Source organism: Dreissena polymorpha, chromosome 1 (genome assembly GCF_020536995.1).
Source record: "Dreissena polymorpha isolate Duluth1 chromosome 1, UMN_Dpol_1.0, whole genome shotgun sequence".
NCBI classification, from domain to species: Eukaryota; Metazoa; Mollusca; class Bivalvia; order Myida; family Dreissenidae; genus Dreissena; species Dreissena polymorpha.
The window spans coordinates 178,401,141-178,423,104 of NC_068355.1; the positions used below are offsets into that span (position 1 = coordinate 178,401,141).

At 35.2% G+C, this 21,964-nt stretch overlaps 1 protein-coding gene across 1 annotated transcript in view; it reads left to right on the forward strand.

Moving 5' to 3' along the window:
- Positions 1-1,399: 1,399 nt before the first annotated feature.
- LOC127862997 (uncharacterized) overlaps positions 1,400-21,964 on the forward strand; it is an 81,867-nt gene continuing 61,302 nt past the window's right edge. Inside the window, exon 1 of the mRNA XM_052402327.1 lies at positions 1,400-1,851. Within this exon, the coding sequence (XP_052258287.1) occupies positions 1,544-1,851 (308 nt within the window). The 5' untranslated portion in view covers positions 1,400-1,543. The remainder of the gene's footprint in view (positions 1,852-21,964) is intronic.

Below are 21,964 nucleotides of genomic sequence, written 5' to 3' on the forward strand. Positions count from 1 at the left end.
CATAAATTAATTTAAGATTTTTAACGTATTTTTCAAATTTTATCTGCATATAAAGACGATATGTGTTTATATAATTACGATTTATGTTTATATAAAGGTATTTTGCCTTTATATAAACAAGTTATGCCTATATATAATGAGAAAATATTCGTTATCATTATTCATACATGCCATATGTCCCGGATTGTCCGGGAAGTCCCGGAAATGAAGAACTTGTCCCGCTGTCCCGGAAATCTGTCAAATGTCCCGGAATTTACAAAATCCATATATACATGTACCTTATCTTAGGCTTAACTGCACCTCTAATCTGTGTCTAACTGCAGTGTCTCCATGACAATGCCTACCCGAATAGGCAGACTACGCTACGTGTCAAAATCGATCAAATAACAGGGGTCCTGTTATCATATGGATTGTCTCACGTTCGCAGTCAAACCGAAAAGGCGGCATTGTTTAATGTGGTTGTTAATTGACTTTAATCTACTACGTCATTATTTCCCGCTGCGTAAGGGCAAAGGATAGTTGTTCACACATCTGAAGTCCAACATCGCTGAGTAAAAAATTAAAAGCAGTTTATGTTCGCACGTTTAACCGACAAAGAAGTTGAGTAAAAAAGTAAGCATATACAAACGTCATTCTTTTTATTATATAAATGTTATAGATGAATAAAGGTGTATCAACAACTACGCGTTACACACCGGTCTTAATAACAATAACGCAGTGACATCACCATCTATGTTTAGAACGCTTACACTGAAAACACGTGGCTTGTATCTAGTAACGGAAGTAGTAATGTTTAATTTGACGTAAATAGATCAAGTGTATTTCGAATCGGCTTTCGAACTTTTGCAATTAACGATGCGAAACAAAAAAAACGTACCAAAAATGCATATGTCTATTAATATCGCTACATTTTATACATGTCCCGGAAAATCGGCAAAAGTCCCGGACAATTTAACTCAATGTCCCGAAATTGGTCTGAAAAATTATGGCATGTATGCATTATTACATAATGATATATGTTCATATAAAGATATTTTGCCTTCATATAAAGAAGTAATGCCTTTATACAATGGAAGATTATCTGTGTATAATACATTCATATCTGTGTATTTTAACATTTTATCTATACATAAGAAAATTAAATCTTTATATATTAATGCTTGATCTGTATGTATTTATATTGTGATAATGCATATATATAATGGTTACATGCATTCATGCACAGTCAGATTAACGTAATATCACAAGTTTTGTTATTATAAGACAGTGACGGCGTTCCATAGTTCTTCTTAGAAGGTTAAAGTTAGCAATACTCCCATGAGCCTATAAACCCATGAAAGTATATATAGTAACACTGCTATCATACTGAACTACATTTTATATGGTTTCGGTTCAGTTGGATGTTCCTTACAGCTTGACTGTATTTAATAACATTAAAAGTGTGTGTTTTCTGGGATATTAATTGTAAGAAATATACTTTAACATTAATTTATCTATTGATTTAATGTAATAAAATCATATTTGTTGAACTTTTATAATCAAAATGGCGGCTAAATATTATTGTTGTACAATTTGCGAGGAAGAGCGGTCTGTAGAAATAGATGCAGATTTTTACTGTGAAACATGCCCTAAATACTTCTGCAGAAGATGTATAAACTCCCACAGACAGCATGGTTGGTTGTTTTTCAAAAAATCTCCTTATGGAAAGGATAAAATAATGAAGTGGCCACCTTCTAAGAAGATGAAGACTTCTCTTTTAACATGCGCCATACACAAGGGTGAACAATTAACAATGTACTGCCCAGACCACAGTCAGCTGTGCTGCTCTAGATGTGTTGAGCTTAATCACAGGTAGCGTATTATTACTTATTTTATATCAGTGTAAATTATTGCATTGTATTATGCCAGGGCTCGACATTAACTTTTGAAGCCACTTGTCCAGTCGGACAAGTAGACCATAATTTCACTTGTCCTGACCAAAAAGCAACTTGTCCTGACCATTATATCTTTATTCTGCTCAGTACTTTGCAAAATAATGAAATAATACAAAATGCTCAAATCATAAAGATGTGTATCGTTCAAATAACATGTAAACATAATTGTAGGCAATTTCAATACAAAAAGAACTGACTAGAATAACAGGAAAACTCAAGATTATTGATTTTTAAACATTATACAAAGCCATAATACCTGACAAAAACTTGTGTGTTGCCAACATCAAACAGAAAATGTTAAAAATGATGAATACATGTATATGGCTATAGTAAAATCTTGTTAACACTCTAGAGGCCACATTTATTGTCCAATCTTCATGAAACTTGGTCAGAAGATATATCCCAATAATATCTTGAAAGGGTTTGAAAATGATGCCGGTTGGTTGAAAAACATGGCAGCCAAGGGGGGGGCATTGTTTCTTTATATGGCTATAGTAAAACCTTGTTAAACACTCTAGAGGCCACATTTATTTTCCTATCTTCATTAAATTTGGTCAGAAAATTTGTCCAAATGATATCTTGGATGAGTATGAAAATGGTAACCTTTGCTTGAAAAAACATGGCTGTCAAGGGGAGGGGCATTTTTCCTTATATGGCTTTATATGGCTATAGTAAAATCTTGTTAACACTCTAGAGGCCACATTTATTGTCCAATATTCATGAAACGTGGTCAGGAGATTTATCTTAATAATATATTGGAAGAGTTAAAAAAATGATGCCCTTTGATTGAAAAACATGGCTGCCAGGGGGCGGGGCATTTTTCCTTATATGGCTATAGTAAAACCTTTAAGTTTGCTTAAATTTCATTATTAAACATTGCAACAATTTCTGTAGATTCTGTTGCTGAAGGCCATGTTGTGGATAAAGAATGTTGTTGTTCAATCTGCCAAGAGCATAATAAGGAGATTAATGCAGTATTTTACTGTAAAAAATGCAATACTTTTGACTGTGCACAGTGTATTAAGGATCACAGAAAGCATCGTCTGTGGTTTAACCCTTTCCCTGATAGACCCCTCATCTGATTTGCCACCCCAGGCCAATACCAGTCCTGCTGTTCTGATAACAGTGATTCCATATACAGCTGATAAGCCTGACTACACCATCTCAATAGGTTTATTTGAAAAATATTGGAAAACTTCTCAACTGTTACACCTGTCTTGTTTAGGCTTAATTTTCACTTAGTTCCTTGCATTTCACATCATTTGTGTCAATGTAAATATTGTAGAGAAATAAATTCTCCTTCCAACCATATAAATTTTAAGTTTGTATTCTAAAGAACGCATGATGTTGAATGAACAACAAAGTCACACTTTTTTCGGCGTAAGCTGTATTAAGCCAGCTTTTCACCCTGACTTGAACTTTGTAAGTGTCCAATAATACTCAAATAAAATTTCCCGCGGCTAGGTACGAATGAATACACTTCATTTATTCCATTGGCTGATTTGAGTATAACACCAGAACATTGGAAACATATCCGCGTCTTTGTAACACTGTTTTACTGCATGAAACAATTTTATCTCTAATTAAAAGGCTCAATAGATAGAACAGTTTTACAATCAATTTTCGACATAAATACAGTTTGTGCGTTCACCTTTTATTTTCAGAGAATTACCAGCGCAAAAGCGTTTATACTAAAGGCTATGTTGTCATATTTAGTACTTACTTGCATTGCATTTCAACCCGCGAGGTTCGGGTCAATGCGCGGCCATTTGTGAAAGTCAGAGTTTATATACAGTTCATCACCGGAGTTCGCAGAAGGGGTAGCGATCATTGTGTTACACCGGTCTTACTGACAATAACGTAGTGACTGTAATGCATTGCATTCCAATCCGCAAGGTATCAAGGTCAGTTTGCGGTCAGTTGCAGAAATCTTTATATAAACGCCGTCTCGTAAACTTTGTGCACTTGAAGTCTGTTTTGATCAGAAAGATACTAAATAAAGATATTCGGCGATATTATTGTGGTATGTCAATCATCGATTTTTGATATGGTTTCAACATTTGCATGATAAGGACCAATTTTTATAAAATTAATTAGAAATATTTATCCATTTAGACCAGTTTATTAAGCATGAGCACAATAATTCGCTATACTATAATTATGCAATTAAATAAGATTCGAGTATTGCCAGCTGACCTATATGCACTCGTTTATTTTCATGTTTCTTGTGTTTTTCTATTCTGTAAATATAGATATCTGAGTAATAATATCACATAAAGCAAAATAAGCCACGAAATCTGGCGCAACACCCCGTAATTGATTTGCTTATGATGTAGCTAAGAACTGCGCACAAAAAAGGCATCCGCTACTTTTTATCTCATAGAGATAACTTTTGATCGTTCATAAACATCGACCACAATCAACGCCGTATATCTTTTTTAAAGATATTTCTTGTTTCAAGTAAAACATAAATGTATTCAGTGTTTTGTTGACAATAAATACTGAAACATTAGGCGGTTAATCTTTTGATTTGTCGGCATTTTGTTTCATTTCAGGCTCCATGCAGTTTTCAGATCATAATCTCTGTGCTTAATTACCCGAACTCGTTAGTTTCTGGACACGTGTGCTACTGAAAAAAGCCACCGGGATTGCGTTTTATGGCCCGAACAAGCACAAAGTGTCTAGTATCCTGTGTGTTTTATCCCTAAATATAAGATAAGCACGTGCACTATTTATTATTATGTTGGTCAGTATATATATACAAAAGGCCTACTGAAATCCGCCGACTGCGTCTTTGTTTTATTGCTCAATCAAGCAGCGATAATCCAATATCCTGTGTATTACAAAAACACAAACTTTAGATAAACGCGTGTCGTCTGTCAAAACAATAATTATATACGTCAGTTAACATGTCGAAGTAATTCTCGTATATGATCTCGGAAACGGGACTTGCTTTAAACATTAACCATTACGATATTAATTTTCATAAGATTTGCTAAAAACAAATGAGAACCAAACAAACATACACAGACAACACAAAATATTAATAATTATGACAAATTAAATGGAAAAAAAAACGTTGGTTTATTTTCGAAAAATCACTTTTACTTTCTCCCAATTTCCAGAAAATGACTTGTACATGTTGCATAAAATCTAAATATAGATGACGCTGTTAATTGGTCGTTGTAAAAGAATATGAACTGTACACGGCACTTTGTGTGCAATAAGATACAGTACAATAATTGTTGCAATATTGAAGGAACTAAATTATGAAAATGATACAGTGTTTATTGCTTTTATTTTATTCAGGAAAATGTCAAAATCATTTGCGAGATACCCCGATACTCAAATGGAAATTTACTACGAAGCTTTTACAATGTTGTCGGCGCTACGCAGTTTTTGTGTATAAATAAATACACCCACGCCAATTTTCGCGCGCTTTTTGTCAAGACCAACACTGGACATGAAATTATCATGGGCATATACATGTATTTATTTGCTGCTACAATTTGTAAATTACATGAACTGTACACGATGCGCGCACACCACATTAAGTTATTTACTCGTGTTGGACTATCCTTGTACCGATTGGACACCTATTTCATCAAATCTTTAAATAGAAACATATGCTGAAATTCATTTGATACTTTAGAAAAATGTTGGATGTCTGTGTTAATGAGTTTTCTTGAGCACTTTTGTTGTCAATATTAATCAGAATTTGCATTTGAAAATGGACATTGGGAATATACGGGATTATCTGGTAATGGATAGAGACGGAAAAATTCGCATGTATGCGGTAATCGATAGAGACGGTAATAAACGCATGTATCGGGGAATCGATAGACTCAGGATTATACGCATCTATTGGGTAAAGGGTTAATAAACTTTATGGAAAGGATGAAATCATGAATTGGCCACTTTTCACGAAAATGGAGAATTATCTCATAACATGTGATGTTCACAAAGATGAACAATTAACTAAATTCTGCCAAGACCACAGTCGTCTGTGCTGCTCTAAATGTGTTGACTTTGATCACAAGTATTTTAAATATATATTACCATCTTCAATTGTAATGTATATTTCAATACCAATAATTGTACCGCTTTAAGCAAAAGTGACTAGCAATATTCAGTCTTATTGATAACATGCTTAATAAGAATCATGTTGAGGCAAATTGCTGTGGTAGCTAATTGCTACCTAGATACATTTTTTGTCTGTTTCTTACTGTGGCTTCTAAAAATACACTTATCATCTGTTGTGACTTAACTCTCATTTATACAAATCATCATTTTGTTAATTACCATTTGATTATTCGTCTTTTGGCCATACGATCCTTTTTGCAATACAGGCTATTAATGAACTAGCTATTCATTATCATGTCTATCCGTAGTATCGGCCATCTTAATGAATACATACGAATTTTGGAAGTGAAACATTAGAAAAACATGCATGTGTCATATGTCAACCTATAGTTAACTGTGTATTATTGGACATAACAACAAAAACTGAGTTTGAATCGGCAATGTTTTGACAGCATACTGGCTGGACTTATTAAAAAATAAGCAGCATATAAAGCATTTGATAAAGTACTATTAATCCATAAATAAATTAACATAATTGTGAGTTATGTTTTTAAAAAGCATTATATAGCATCACTGACATAAACATGACCTACTTTCCAACGAAAACCGGAGGTCATGACAATTATTGTTGTAATAGTCATGGATAACCATCAAATACATTAAATTGAACAAAAACATTAACTGTCCAGCACTTCTTGAAGGTGTTTCGTTAAAGAAAGAGGACCAATTAGAGCTCCAGATAACATTTGGATCAAATTCTTATTTTACTGCATAGTTTAACAATTAATTCTTATTATACCCCCTATTTATAAAATTAATTATTATATATCTCTGTATGTGTTTAATTATTTATTTCAAGCCTGATGTATTACTGTTTCCTTGTCTCAGCTGTTCTTCCGGACACTGAGCTTGAATGTTTATTATAACCGCTTTAGATTCACAGTCATTAACGAATTAGCTTATAAGTTCATCAATTATTTACGAAACCATGCTTTGGTTATTTTGTTCTTTAAAATCGGATTGAAAGAATGCATGCAGCGTGGAATTTTCAAATGGCTCTTGTGCCTTCTATGCTTTGATACACCGCTTCGGTCGGCCATTTTGATTTTTAGCTCCACTACCCAGAGGCCAGCGGGGCTTATGTCATGGTCCTGTGTCCGTCGTGCGTGCGTCCGTGTGTGCGTTAACTTTTTCTATAAACATCTCCTACACTACTGGTCCAATTCTGATGAAATTTCACAGGAATGTTCCTGTGGTGAACATTTCAAATTTGTTCAAATTATGCCCCTGGGGTCAAATTTGACCCTTCCCTGGGGTCACAAAATTGAAAATTTGCTTATATAAGGCCTATTTTGTGAATCTTTAAAAATCCTTTCATCCATAACCATAAGGCCTAGGGCTACCAAATTTGGAACGTAGTGACATCTTTTAGTCCTCTACCATGTTTCTTGAAATTATGCCCCTGGGGTCAAATTTGACTCTGCCCTGGGGGTCACAAAATTGAACATATGCTTAAATAAGGCCTATTTTGTGCAAACTTTAAAAACCCTCTTGTCCATATCCGTATGGCATAGGGCTACCAAATTGGGTTTGTAGTGACATCTCATAGTTGTCTTCCAAGTTTGTTCAAATTAAGCCCCTGGAATCAAATTTGACCGTTCCCCAGGGGCCACAAAATTGAACATATGCTTATATTGGGCCTATTTTGTGCAAACTTTAAATAACTTCTTGTCCATAACCATTAGGCCTATTTCTACCAAAGTCGGTATGTAGTGACATCTAATAGTTCTCTACTTAGTTTGTTCCAATTATGCCCCTGGGGACAAAGTTGACCCTGCCCTGGGGGTCACAAAAATGAACATATGCTTAAATAAGGCCTATTTTGTGCAAACTTTAAAAAATCTTCTTGTTCATAAATTTATGGTGCTACTAAATTTGGTATGTAGTGACATCTAATAGTCCTCTACCAAATTTGCTCAAATTATTCCCCTGGGCTCAAATTTGACCCTGCCCTGGGGGTCACAAAACTGATAGACTTTTACCAGGGGAAATTACTGCGGCCGTGTGGCTGTGACCAACAACAACAACATCTTGTAAACATGAGATAAAACCCTGTCATTTAGTGCCATTTAAGATCAGATGGTGACTGCTTACAAAGGAATTGAAGTAAGAACATGTGTTATGTATGTTTTTCTTATAAACTGAAAACAGTTGAGTTTTATTTAAATATGTCGAAAGTTACCATATATCCGGATAAAAATATTTCGGATGACATGTTAAGTTCATGTCTTTTTTTGTAGTGTTTAAACCAGTTTAATAACATCTTATTGATTTTAAAAACACAACTTCCATGAACATAATTATTTCAAGAAAAGTCAATGTATGATACTGCATGGTAAACTAAAACTTTGTATCCAAGAGAAGGTGTTGAAATTAATGAAGTGCAATGTTCTTAACTATTGTATAGGCTGCTTATTACTTATGATTCATTGTTCTGTTTGTGAATCGTGACTCATGAATTGTGGATATGATTGTCAATTGCTCAAAGGTCCATATATATTTCTGACCATTTTATAATTTTCTAAATAAAAGTTATGAATTGATCTTAGAAGTCAAATGTATAACTTAATTAAATACATTTATAAATATAAAGAAACAATATTTAGATAAATGTGAAACCATTTATTTTCGTCGGCACAAAATTTCGCCCTTTTCATAAAAATGACTATTTCGTCCGCTCTTAAATTCGTCCATTTCTGGTTTTGAACAAAAAACAACGTCCGATTTGTTTGTAATACATGTCTTTAATCCGGATTCGCTGCGTGTAGGCTGTATAATCTGCAACACCCCTGAAAAACACAATACACACAATGGGTAATAAAGTTGTTAACAATTAGCGCTAATCAACACTATTATACCTAAACGAAGTTGACGCATTCGATACAGCCTTATTGCATTCGCGTTTTACGGGAAATGTCAGTTGTCAGTACACTGTATAATGAACACCCCTTTGTGTCAAAACCGGATTTAACTTGAGTGTGAATAGTCGACTGTTTCATGTTCTTTGTATCAATACCATCTGTGTATCTGTATTATAAGTATACCAGTCAACAAACAAGGTGCGCGCTTCCGCATATGGGTATTCGGACGTTCAAAAAAATTGACCTACGGTTTAGTTTACGCCGTCGAATGCATTAAGCAATATAACTCGTTTTTTTAGCTCATCTATTTTTTGAAAAAAAATTATGAGCTATTGTCATCACCTTGGTGTCGGGGTCGGCGTCGGCGTTGGCGTCTGGTTAAGTTTTGCGTTTAGGTCCACTTTTCGCAGAAAGTATCAATGCTATTGCATTCAAACTTGGTACACTTACTTACTATCATGAGAGGACTAGGCAGGCAAAGTTAGATAACTCTGGCGTGCAATTTGACAGAATTATGTGCCCTTTTTATACTTAGAAAATTGAAAATTTTGGTTAAGTTTTGCGTTTAGGTCCACTTTTCTCAGAAAGTATCAATGCTATTGCATTCAAACTTGGTACACTTACTTACTATCATGAGGGGACTAGGCAGACAAAGTTAGATAACTCGTGCATTTTGACATAATTATGTGCCCTTTTTATACTTAGAAAATTGAAAATTTGTTGAAGTTTTGTGTTTAGGTCCACTTTATTCCTACAGTATCAAAGCTATTGCTTTCATACTTGCAACACTTATTAACTATCATAAGGGGACTGTGCAGGCAAAGTTATGTAACTCTGACTTGCATTTGGACGGAATTATGGGCCCTTTATACTTAGAAAATTGAAAATTTGGTAAAGTTTTGTGTTTTGGTCCACTTTACCCCTAAAGTATCATAGATATTGCTTTCATACTTGGAACACTCGCAAACTATCATAAGGGTACAGTAAAAGGACAAGTTGCATAACTCTGGTTGTCATTTTTAAGGAATTATGGCCCTTTTTTGACTTAGTAACTTTGAATATGTGGTTAAATTTTGTGTTTCGATTCACTTTACTTCTTAACTATCAAGGCTATTGCTTTCAAACTTCAAATACTTTCATGCTATCATGAGGTTACTGTATCTGGCAAGTTGAATTTTACCTTGACCTTTGAATGACCTTGACTCTCAAGGTCAAATTATAAAATTTTGCTTAAATTTCCATAACTTCTTTATTTATGATTAGATTTGATTGATACTTTGACAAAACTACTCTTACCTGACATACCACAATAGACTCCACCCAAACCATCCCCCGTGCCCTCCCCCCCCCCCCCCCCCCGAATCCCCCCCCCCCCTATTTTTTTTTTTTTTTAACATCATCTCACAAATGACCACCACACCCTCACACTATACCCCCCCCCACATTTTTTTTTGAAACGGTTAAAAAACACAAATATTTATTTTTATTATTTTATGTTTGAAATACCGTCCAACCTTCGCACCCAAGAATCCCCCCCCACTCACCCCCCCCCCCCCCCCCCCCCCCCCCCGATTTTTTTTCCGCATTTTTGGAAAATAATGTAATAAATGTCCACACCACCACACTATACACCCCTCTTCACTCCACCCCTCCCTCCTTTGTGATTGAAAATGAGAGTCCCTTCACCTTTAAAAAGAAAATAGATGAGCGGTCTGCACCCGCAAGGCGGTGCTCTTGTTTTCACTATTTCTTTATTTGCAAAAAATAGAGGCTTATAACTTACCTTGCAATCTTTTTTACTCACATTTTGCGAGTATGCGAGTGTTAATTTCGAGCCCTGTGTATATGCGTGGATTACGCTGGATAATAAATGCCTCATGCCTACGGTAATTCAGTCTTATTTGTTTCAAATATGGGACATGATTGTTCGTTAGGATCTTGAATTCGTCCATCGGTCGAAGGACGAAAAAGGCGAAAATTAATGTCGGACGAATAATAATGGTTTCACAGTATCATAATATTCTCAGGCCTGTTGGTCTTAGGGATGTGTGGTATGTTAATTATATTTTGAGATGATTCTTTACAAAGAAAGATGCTACTATTGTATTTGTTATAAATATGTGAAAGCCTCTAAGAAGGATACAGAGATTATTAATCCTTTACCACACACTAACAGGATTTTACAGGTTTGTAGTAAGCAATTTCTCCTTTTATCACCATTATTTCTACCCTACCTGATTATTTCCTTCATATTCCATTAAAATTTTATTGTCGTCTGCAACCTCTTTCAAATTGGGAATGTCCAAAATATGTCGTTTGGTAAAGGGTTAAAGCATTTTGATTCATATGGGTCTTGTGAATCTGTTTCAAATCCAATGCGTAGATTTTAACTTCAGCATCTAAAAATATGTGAAATAGAAAGAACGACAATATCTTTTAGAGAGATAAATGTACCTAAGTTATAAGCAAAGGACCTGTGTGACAATTCCCTGGCTTTTTAGTCTGTTTACTTAACACCGTAGTAACATTTTCCATATAAAAATCTCACCCTTCCAACTTTAAGCGCCCATGCAGTGGGATGAGGGATAGAAAGATAAAGTCACATGCTTTCAACCCATATATTTCGACCCATGCGCATTGCACGTTCTTTTGCATAAAAAACAGTGGAACGATACAGTGCCATCATGGTCCTCTTGTTCATGTAAAACGGTCACTGAAACTTCGTCTTAGGTCATAATGGCCAGTTGCTCATTTACATTGAATTGTTATGACATTTTGAATAGGCATACAGTATATTTATAGTGTATAAAAGTTACGATAAGTGTTATTTACCAGATATTATGAACAATAATGACTCGCCTGCAATAATAGGAGAACAGAAGTGAGACCATTTGACCTTTCGACCGATCTTAGGTGTGACTCTATTCCTCACAGCAAACGCTTGAGTGACGTTGACTTAAAGTTGTAGTTTGTTAGCGCCTAGACAAGTAAGAACCAGGAGGAAATGTTTCTAGTGTACAGGGGTCATCAAACAGAAAACTTTTACTATAATTGAACTGGCTACATCTAAAGCACATTGCAAATATCCATTATTGGGATTGATAGTCATTCACACGGTAATTACACATCTCATACAATCAAAATGTAACAATGGTAACATCAATATAATTATCCCCGCTTATCTGATTTACTTGGATAATCACCTTCCCAACTATTCAACAGGCTGTTTTCACACTTGCTAGGCCATATTCGTGTTGAATTGTTTAACGCTGTGCTCTCATTGGATAATAACTGAGATGTTACTTTTTTGTCAACTATTGCTTGGTCTACTCTTGGTGAACGGGAGCCTGAAAAAAGCCCGTTTAATTGTTTGAAAGCTTATTGAACAAAAGTTCTTAAAATTCAACATAATTTTTTTTAGAAAATTTACAAAACATAACTGTCGAGTTTTCTTAGTGTCTCTGTCTCTTTGGTCAGAGATTTAAACAACAAATTTCATATGATCATTTATTGCCCGTTGTACAACAGGTAAACAGCAAACACATATACACCAACACGATGCATTGTTGTATCACCATCTTAGAACGGTAAATGCAAAGTCCCAGTAAACAGCAAACACAAATACACCAACACAATGCATTGTTGTGTCACCATCTTAGAACAGTAAATGCAAAGTCACAGTAAACAGCAAACACAAATACACCAACACGATGCATTGTTGTGTCACCATCTTAGAACGGTAAATGCTAAGTCACAGTAAACAGCAAACACAAATACACCAACACGATGCATTGTTGTGTTGCCATATTTAAAACGGTAAATGCACAGTCACAGTAATCAGCAAGCACAAATACACCAACACAATACATTGTTGTGTGACCATCTTGGAACGGTTAATGAAAAGTCACAGTAAACAGCAAGCACAAATACACCAACACAATACATTGTTGTGTGACCATCTTGGAACGGTTAATGAAAAGTCACAGTAAACAGCAAACACAAATACACCAACACAATACATTGTTGTGTGACCATCTTGGAACGGTTAATGAAAAGTCACAGTAAACAGCAAGCACAAATACACCAACACAATACATTGTTGTGTGACCATCTTGGAACGGTAAATGAAAAGTCACAGTAAACAGCAAGCACAAATACACCAACACAAAACATTGTTGTGTGACCATCTTGGAACGGTAAATGAAAAGTCACAGTAAACAGCAAGCACAAATACACCAACACAATACATTGTTGTGTGACCATCTTGGAACGGTTAATGAAAAGTCACAGTAAACAGAAAGCACAAATACACCAACACAATACATTGTTGTGTGACCATCTTGGAACGGTTAATGAAAAGTCACAGTAAACAGCAAGCACAAATACACCAACACAATACATTGTTGTGTCACCATCTTGGAACGGTTAATGAAAAGTCACAGTAAACAGCAAGCACAAATACACCAACACAATACATTGTTGTGTCACCATCTTGGAACGGTTAATGAAAAGTCACAGTAAACAGCAAACACAAATACACCAACACAATACATTGTTGTGTCACCATCTTGGAACGGTTAATGAAAAGTCACAGTAAACAGCAAGCACAAATACACCAACACAATACATTGTTGTGTGACCATCTTGGAACGGTTAATGAAAAGTCACAGTAAACAGAAAGCACAAATACACCAACACAATACATTGTTGTGTGACCATCTTGGAACGGTTAATGAAAAGTCACAGTAAACAGCAAGCACAAATACACCAACACAATACATTGTTGTGTGACCATCTTGGAACGGTTAATGAAAAGTCACAGTAAACAGCAAGCACAAATACACCAACACAATACATTGTTGTGTGACCATCTTGGAGCGGTTAATGAAAAGTCACAGTAAACAGCAAGCACAAATACACCAACACAATACATTGTTGTGTGACCATCTTGGAACAGTTAATGAAAAGTCACAGTAAACAGCAAACACAAATACACCAACACAATACATTGTTGTGTCACCATCTTGGAACGGTTAATGAAAAGTCACAGTAAACAGCAAACACAAATACACCAACACAATACATTGTTGTGTCACCATCTTGGAACGGTTAATGAAAAGTCACAGTAAACAGCAAACACAAATACACCAACACAATACATTGTTGTGTCACCATCTTGGAACGGTTAATGAAAAGTCACAGTAAACAGCAAGCACAAATACACCAACACAATACATTGTTGTGTGACCATCTTGGAACGGTTAATGAAAAGTCACAGTAAACAGCAAGCACAAATACACCAACACAATACATTGTTGTGTGACCATCTTGGAACGGTTAATGAAAAGTCACAGTAAACAGCAAGCACAAATACACCAACACAATACATTGTTGTGTGACCATCTTGGAACGGTTAATGAAAAGTCACAGTAAACAGCAAGCACAAATACACCAACACAATACATTGTTGTGTGACCATCTTGGAACGGTTAATGAAAAGTCACAGTAAACAGCAAGCACAAATACACCAACACAATACATTGTTGTGTGACCATCTTGGAACAGTTAATGAAAAGTCACAGTAAACAGCAAGCACAAATACACCAACACAATACATTGTTGTGTGACCATCTTGGAATGGTTAATGAAAAGTCACAGTAAACAGCAAGCACAAATACACCAACACAATACATTGTTGTGTGACCATCTTGGAATGGTTAATGAAAAGTCACAGTAAACAGCAAACACAAATACACCAACACAATACATTGTTGTGTGACCATCTTGGAACGGTTAATAAAGTGTCACAGTAAACAGCTAGCACAAATACACCAACACAATACATTGTTGTGTGACCATCTTGGAACGGTTAATGAAAAGTCACAGTAAACAGCAAGCACAAATACACCAACACAATACATTGTTGTGTGACCATCTTGGAACGGTTAATGAAAAGTCACATCTCCTTTTTTTGACAGCTCGATGGTGTGATCACTAGCACGCGCATTTAAAAAAAAATTAACCTAACAGTCATAGCATTGGTCAAAATAGAAATGCAACACAATTGCATTTAAAATAAATTTAATTGCAATTTATTTCCATTCTGATTTAATATGCACTTGTGAAAATAATAAAAACTGTCTGGGGATAAACAATACTGAAGTTAATTCAAAAATGAAATACTTTATTTCTGATTTACAAGATTTGGGAAAGTAGCATCATACAGTACAAAGCCCAGATATTTGAAAATCATCTCAGGAAGAAATTAAAATAACAAGGTATAAAAAACGATTGTATTTATATGTTTGCCTGTTTATGCAAAGACTTATATACATATAAAACAACATTATAATTTCTATCCAGACAAACTCTTTCATTCAGATTGTTCAATAATTGTTTTTATTAGAAATTATGTATATGTATAAGTTGTGTTGTATTTAAAGTCAGTCGCAACCAAATATGGCTGGACCGACGGACCGATTATCCAAAGAGAAATCATGTGTCGGTTTGTTAGATGTTTGTTTATGGCTCTGAAAGTTTTATGGGCTGTTAAAATAGCAATAGTGGTTTTAAACATGAACTTTCCCGTACCAACGCTCTTTCTGCTGATGGAATTTTCTGAGGGCACCTGACTTTACTGTTTAGGTTGCATTTCACACACGTTGCAAACATGATTTTAATATTGCTGTACATATATAAAAAACTTTGTAATTAATTACATAATTCATCATTTAACAATGGACAAAATGTTTTGGATACAAATAACTTATTTTTCTTAGAATTTTATGTTTTGAATGTCATAGAAAGAGTTTTGTAAATTGGCGTCCACTCGCAGTGACAGTGCTGGTGTGACGATGCATTTAAAGAGGAACTTGGATATAAAAGCATCAATTGTGTACGAAAAAAAATTGGGTGCAAAACAAAATTGGGTACGAACAATTTTGGGTACGGAAAAAAATTGGGGTGCTGGGAAGTAGTAATTGTGGGGAACTTGACCCACAATGGCACATTTTCGGCCCTTTCCGTCAAACATCGGATGAGGACCTCAGAGGCAATAGTATGAATACACTTTTCGGATGTGCTAATGAGGTCCTACCTACACGCATCAAAATGTACATGTAATATGTAAACAAAGTGGAAGTATATCAGATTTAGCAGCCTTTTAGATAACAAAGTCGGCTTGTTTTTAATGTCCCTTCTGGGGATCAAACCCGCAGCGCAACCTCCTGCTATCAAAATCGACACTCTACCGCTAGGCTTTCAGGAAGATTCTGAAATTGTTCGATCCCTCGAGAGCAAACAAACCAAAAATTAAGTCAAATATTGCTGACTCGGTTTTATTGAGTCGGTTCATGAGAGATAATGGAGCTTGATTGGTCATTGTTGGCTCGGGTACTACTTACTTGTACCCTGGGTTCTCTTAAGTATACTTACATGTACCCCGCGTACGGTAAATATACAAAATTGTTTTGGTCGATATTAGAATGTAGTTGTATTCCCGCCCAAAATCCGATGTCGTAAAACGCGCAACTGATTATCTCAAACAAACTTCTCTTTAAAAAACACTGCATCAACATGCTTTTTGAGTATGTGTTCCGAAAATATAGAGGCCATTTTGCAGAAAATTTACATAAAAGTGAATATATAATTAATATAAAAAAATAGCCAACAACGACAGATTTAGCGTTAAAATTCCCGGGTACGTTTTAGTATATTTACCGTACCTTGGGTACATGTACGTTTACTTTAGAGTACCCGGGGTACATGTCAGTAGTGCTTGAGCCGACAATGAACAATGGAGCGAAAATGGAAGGTGCAACATCTCTCACGCCCCGGGAACATCGCCTTAAGCAGTATTCAATTCTTAACAGGAAAGTGCTGGAGTCATTTATCCCAAGGGACAAGAAAACAATAATTTATTAATGTTCGAAATTAATAATTTGATTAATGACAATTCTATTATTTGAGCAAGGTCACAGGAAAAGTGCAGTCAAATCAGTATCCAAATAAACTTTTTGTTATTGTCAGAAAACAGCTTTCAAGCGACCGCAGGCTGATCTAGATCCAAACTGGCAGCAATTGCCTTAATGTCTCTTTTACTGTGACAGAGTACATTTAACTTTAAAATGATTAAGTACTAAAACAGAAAGAAGAAATAGTACAAGCCAGTAAAGAGTTTGTAATCAATGTTGTATTTCAGGACAGCTTGGTGATCTGCAAATCCCATATGATATGTTGATATCGGGTATCATAGTCATTCAATAAGTCACAAAATGCTCGAATAAAATTTATAAAGCAAAATGTGACTTAAATTGATTACTAAAAATATCAGTATGCCAGTTTTGCCGTGTCAAGCTGTCAAGATCCAGAAAGTCCTTCATTCACATCTAATATATCCTTCGAATTCCATCCATTGTTGTCATAGGCGGAGATAAAGTGAATACATAACTCAAATAACAGTTTATAAATAGCCAAACAAGCTGATTATTGTTGTAAGAAAGTTTTGACACGAGTGTCAACATTTTCTCATGGGCGCGGCCATTGTTGTATGTTGAGGCACGAACGACACCTCTGCTAAGAGAATGTTACTAATTATAGCGTGGTATACCGATTAGAAAAATCTCAATCCGACTGGCTGCTGAAGCAGCATCGTCAAAAATACACCTAACAAAAGTATTATTTCAAAAATGAAAAAAATGCAAACATGGTTTGATTTATATGTTTATAATCAGATTCATACGCATATTTTGCTTAATTATAATTATCTCTATACAGTTTTACTTTTATTGCATGTCATTAAAATGGAGTTATTCAAAGGTAAACAATATATTAAATATATTTATAGATTTTAGTTGAATACACCACTAACACTCAAGTTTGTACGGATGTGTTTATATGTGTAAAAATATTCCCCAAACTGAAACTTAACTTTTTTTATCAAATTGGTGTTTTGCGCTTTTTTGGCCCCTTGACTTAAGCATTTACTCACATGCCATTTGTGAATATACTTTGCCATGACTCTATGCCCTCCTGGGTAAAAAATTGAGGGGGGTGAAATTAACAACTGCCATTGAAATGTGTGCGTCCAGCAGACCTGTCTTTTTAAAAATTTTGACTGGACTTTGACCTGTCTCACCGTAATTATCTAACAAATGCAAATACATTACAGCTTAGTTTCTTAACAAGATATTCAAAAATCCTATTATTAAATGATACACATATCTATTTGTGTGGCTGTTATTGCAATTGTAATTTATATTTATTATCGTTGTCAATCGCACAGTCATGACCTTGATTACTGCAATGAAACCAGATAACTATATTCTGTAGCAGGTAGGTTATGTACAAAGTTTTCTGAACCTTATGTCCTGTACAAAAGTGACTAGTTTTGCGAAGACTGTAACGTTATTCATACATAAATTCCTGTCAATGAAATTGCATTACTATTTTCACCACAAAGTATTGTTAAATGGTAATTGCAGTGTGTTTTATTCAGCAAAACATAAAACAAACATAATAGTATGTTTACCGTTAAAAATGAGTGTGAGCAAAAAATACTGCGGTCATGTTTCAGTCAATATTTTGACGATATAATTGAATTTGTAAGAATTACTACATGTAAGTGTGTTCTATTTTAGTATAGGGGTCAGTGTGCCAAGTGTGTCATACAAATCAACCCAAAGCTTTGATACACAGGTACAATAATATTAACTGCTTTTTATGTCCCCCACTATAGTAGTGGGGGACATATTGTTTTTGCCCTGTCTGTTGGTCTGTTGGTCTGTCTGTTGGTCTGTTGGTCTGTCTGTTTGCGCCAACTTTAACATTTTGCAATAACTTTTGTTATATTGAAGATAGCAACTTCATATTTGGCATGCATGTGTATCTCATGAAGATGCACATTTTGAGTGGTGAAAGGTCAAGGTCAAGGTCATCCTTCAAGGTCAGAGGTCAAATATATGTGGCCAAAATCGCTCATTTTATGAATACTTTTGCAATATTGAAGATAGCAACTTGATATTTGGCATGCATGTGTATCTCATGGAGCTGCACATTTTGAGTGGTGAAAGGTCAAGGTCAAGGTCATCCTTCAAGGTCAGAGGTCAATTATATGTGGCAAAAATCGCTCATTTTATGAATACTTTTGCAATATTGAAGAAAGCAACTTGATATTTGGCATGCATGTGCATCTCATGGAGCTGCTGTTTTTGAGTGGTGAAAGGTCAAGGTCAAGGTCATCCTTTAAGGTCAGAGGTCAAATATATGTGGCCCAAATCGCTTATTTTATGAATACTTTTGCAATATTGAAGATAGCAACTTGATATTTGGCATGCATGTGCATCTCATGGAGCTGCTCATTTTGAGTGGTGAAAGGTCAAGGTCAAGGTCATCCTTCAAGGTCAGAGGTCAAATATATGTGGCCCAAATCGCTTATTTTATGAATACTTTTGCAATATTGAAGATAGCAACTTGATATTTGGCATGCATGTGTATCTCATGGAGCTGCACATTTTGAGTGGTGAAAGGTCAAGGTCAAGGTCATCCTTCACAAGGTCAAGGTCATCCTACAATGTCAAACATCATATAGGGGGACATTGTGTTTCACAAACACATCTTGTTGTACTAAAATTTGTGCAACCTTTATCCGTGTATCATATGTAAGGGCAAAGTACAAATAGTTTAATCACCCCATGTTCTATAAATGGAAAACCAATTGATAAAGTCTGATACTATTTAAATTATCTTACATTCACTTCACCTTTATAAATGATCTTCTCGTAAAATGACCTGACATGAATAAACAGGTTAACTGTTAGAACATCCACAGGACATTTTGGGTTATCGTCCTCATAATCGTAGAAACATATTAGTTCAGATTGTTGACGTTAAATATTTATCTCAAACTAAGATATCTACAATATGGGATTGAATTTATCAGCTTAGTTACGTATGAAAAGTCTTTGTACTGTGATTTTACAAGCTCTGATTTGATTGTGGTGTATGCGGTCAGTACATGTAAAATTAAGGGCCCGTAAATATTTGATGACATTATTAATTTCATTCAAACCCAACAAACAAACAATTGTCAGCTCAATTGGAGCAGTTAATCATCTATTGTAGACAAATAGTATATGATGCAAACTGATGATTGCTAAACCTTGGCTGACAAGAAATTTACCGCTTGGACCGACAGACTCACATTTTTCCAAAGACTGAGAAATGGCATCCGACATAGACATTTAAGGGGTCGAGAAAATAACATATAAATAAGCCATTTTCTGGGGTCCTATAACATCTGACATGACCTACACTGACATGATGGTACATTTATACTGAGTTTACCCTATAAAAGACAGAATACGGCCAAAAGATAAATATTTTGAGTTAAAACACATACAGGATTTTAAATGGTGTTTTTACAAACGATTATGACCTCATCTTTCCAACCATGCATACTTATATATAAGAAAGTATGGTCATGCCGATAAGTGTAAATAAAACTTTACACTCTCTTTATAGAAAGACATAATTTATTTGAATATTTGTAAACTTTATGTTTTCTCCGGGAGTTTTCTCATATTGTGTCGTGTTTATAGAAATCAAGAGTGTATACATGCAATAATTATTGATATTGTATAAATACATCATTGGTTGTATTTAAAATCTACACTTTATATATTTAAACGTACTTGATCAATAAACAAAAATTAGTATGTTTTGAGAAGTTTGTTGTCACATGGGTATCAGGTTGTTTAGCTCTCAACCAGTTTCACCCTAGGTCGTTTTGCTTTTGGTAATTTTGCCACCATAACATAATATTTAGTAATTCTAATGGTGATTTTTTATTATAATAATACTGGAATACCTCAAGCTCGCCTTGATAAATCCCATTTCAGCCAATATATACGGTCAAGCAAGATAAAAGTTAAAGTTAAAGTAACATAAATACTCAAAATCAACGAATATTTCGCAACATATTTCATAAAATTAAGTTTACACATATGGTAATATATATGTAACGAGATACATCATAGTCGCTTTTATTATTTGTGCAACAATTTATTCCATGTAAATTTCTAGCTACGATATCCATAGTCTCGTGGCTTGTGCTATTTCGCATCACACTCGAGGCTCCGCCTCACACAAGCCACTCAACTGAATACAAACTCTTGGAACAATTGATTAGCGTAATATTCCATTTATTATATACAACAACTAACGAAAATAGTTAAGAATTGTATTTTTTGCTTTAACCAAAACAGACAACACAATTATACAAACAGAACGCCATAGTTTATATAACACGGGCATGAATACAGTTTATGCAAATTAGTCTAACGTGTACACATTTGAACAGGGGAAACACATGTTTTAATCTTCGCGTGTTGAAAGCACATTTTGTTGGATTTACCAGCTGGATTTATAATTCACCAACAGTTAATTGCTGTCACTTTCTACTATGCATATTCTCTTGCGTTTCTTCAATGGAGAGTGTGCATAGTAGTTGTTGATGGTTACGTTACACCGGAATAATTGTGCACCTTGGAGATTTGTGTTATCGTGGGAATCATCAATGGCAGGCGTTGGATGTGTTTTTGTTGCTGCTTGACAAAGATGTGTTTCGCACCAATGCCGGGATGACAGAACCATAGGTAGGTCTAGGGTTTAATTGCATAATTTGTTGTTGGTCAGGATTTTCTGATAATATGTCGGACATGGCTGCTTGCATTTCGAGAGAAGCCTTTGCGTAATTGTGATTTGTCTTCCGACCTGTGAGATCGCCCCTCTCGGCCATCGTTTACATTATTGACCTCAAGGATTTTTCACCCATGGGCTGACATTTATACCACTTGTCTGACCCAGCATGTACACAAGTAGAAAGGGGCATCATCATGCAGAGCTTCTTTCGGTCTGTGATTAGCAAATGCCTTGTACGCTTCAACGGAGCATGAATCTTTGCTGGTATGAGCAAACTGCTTAGGTGGGAAGGCCCTTTGATCCGACTTGGTTTCTGGTGTACGTGTT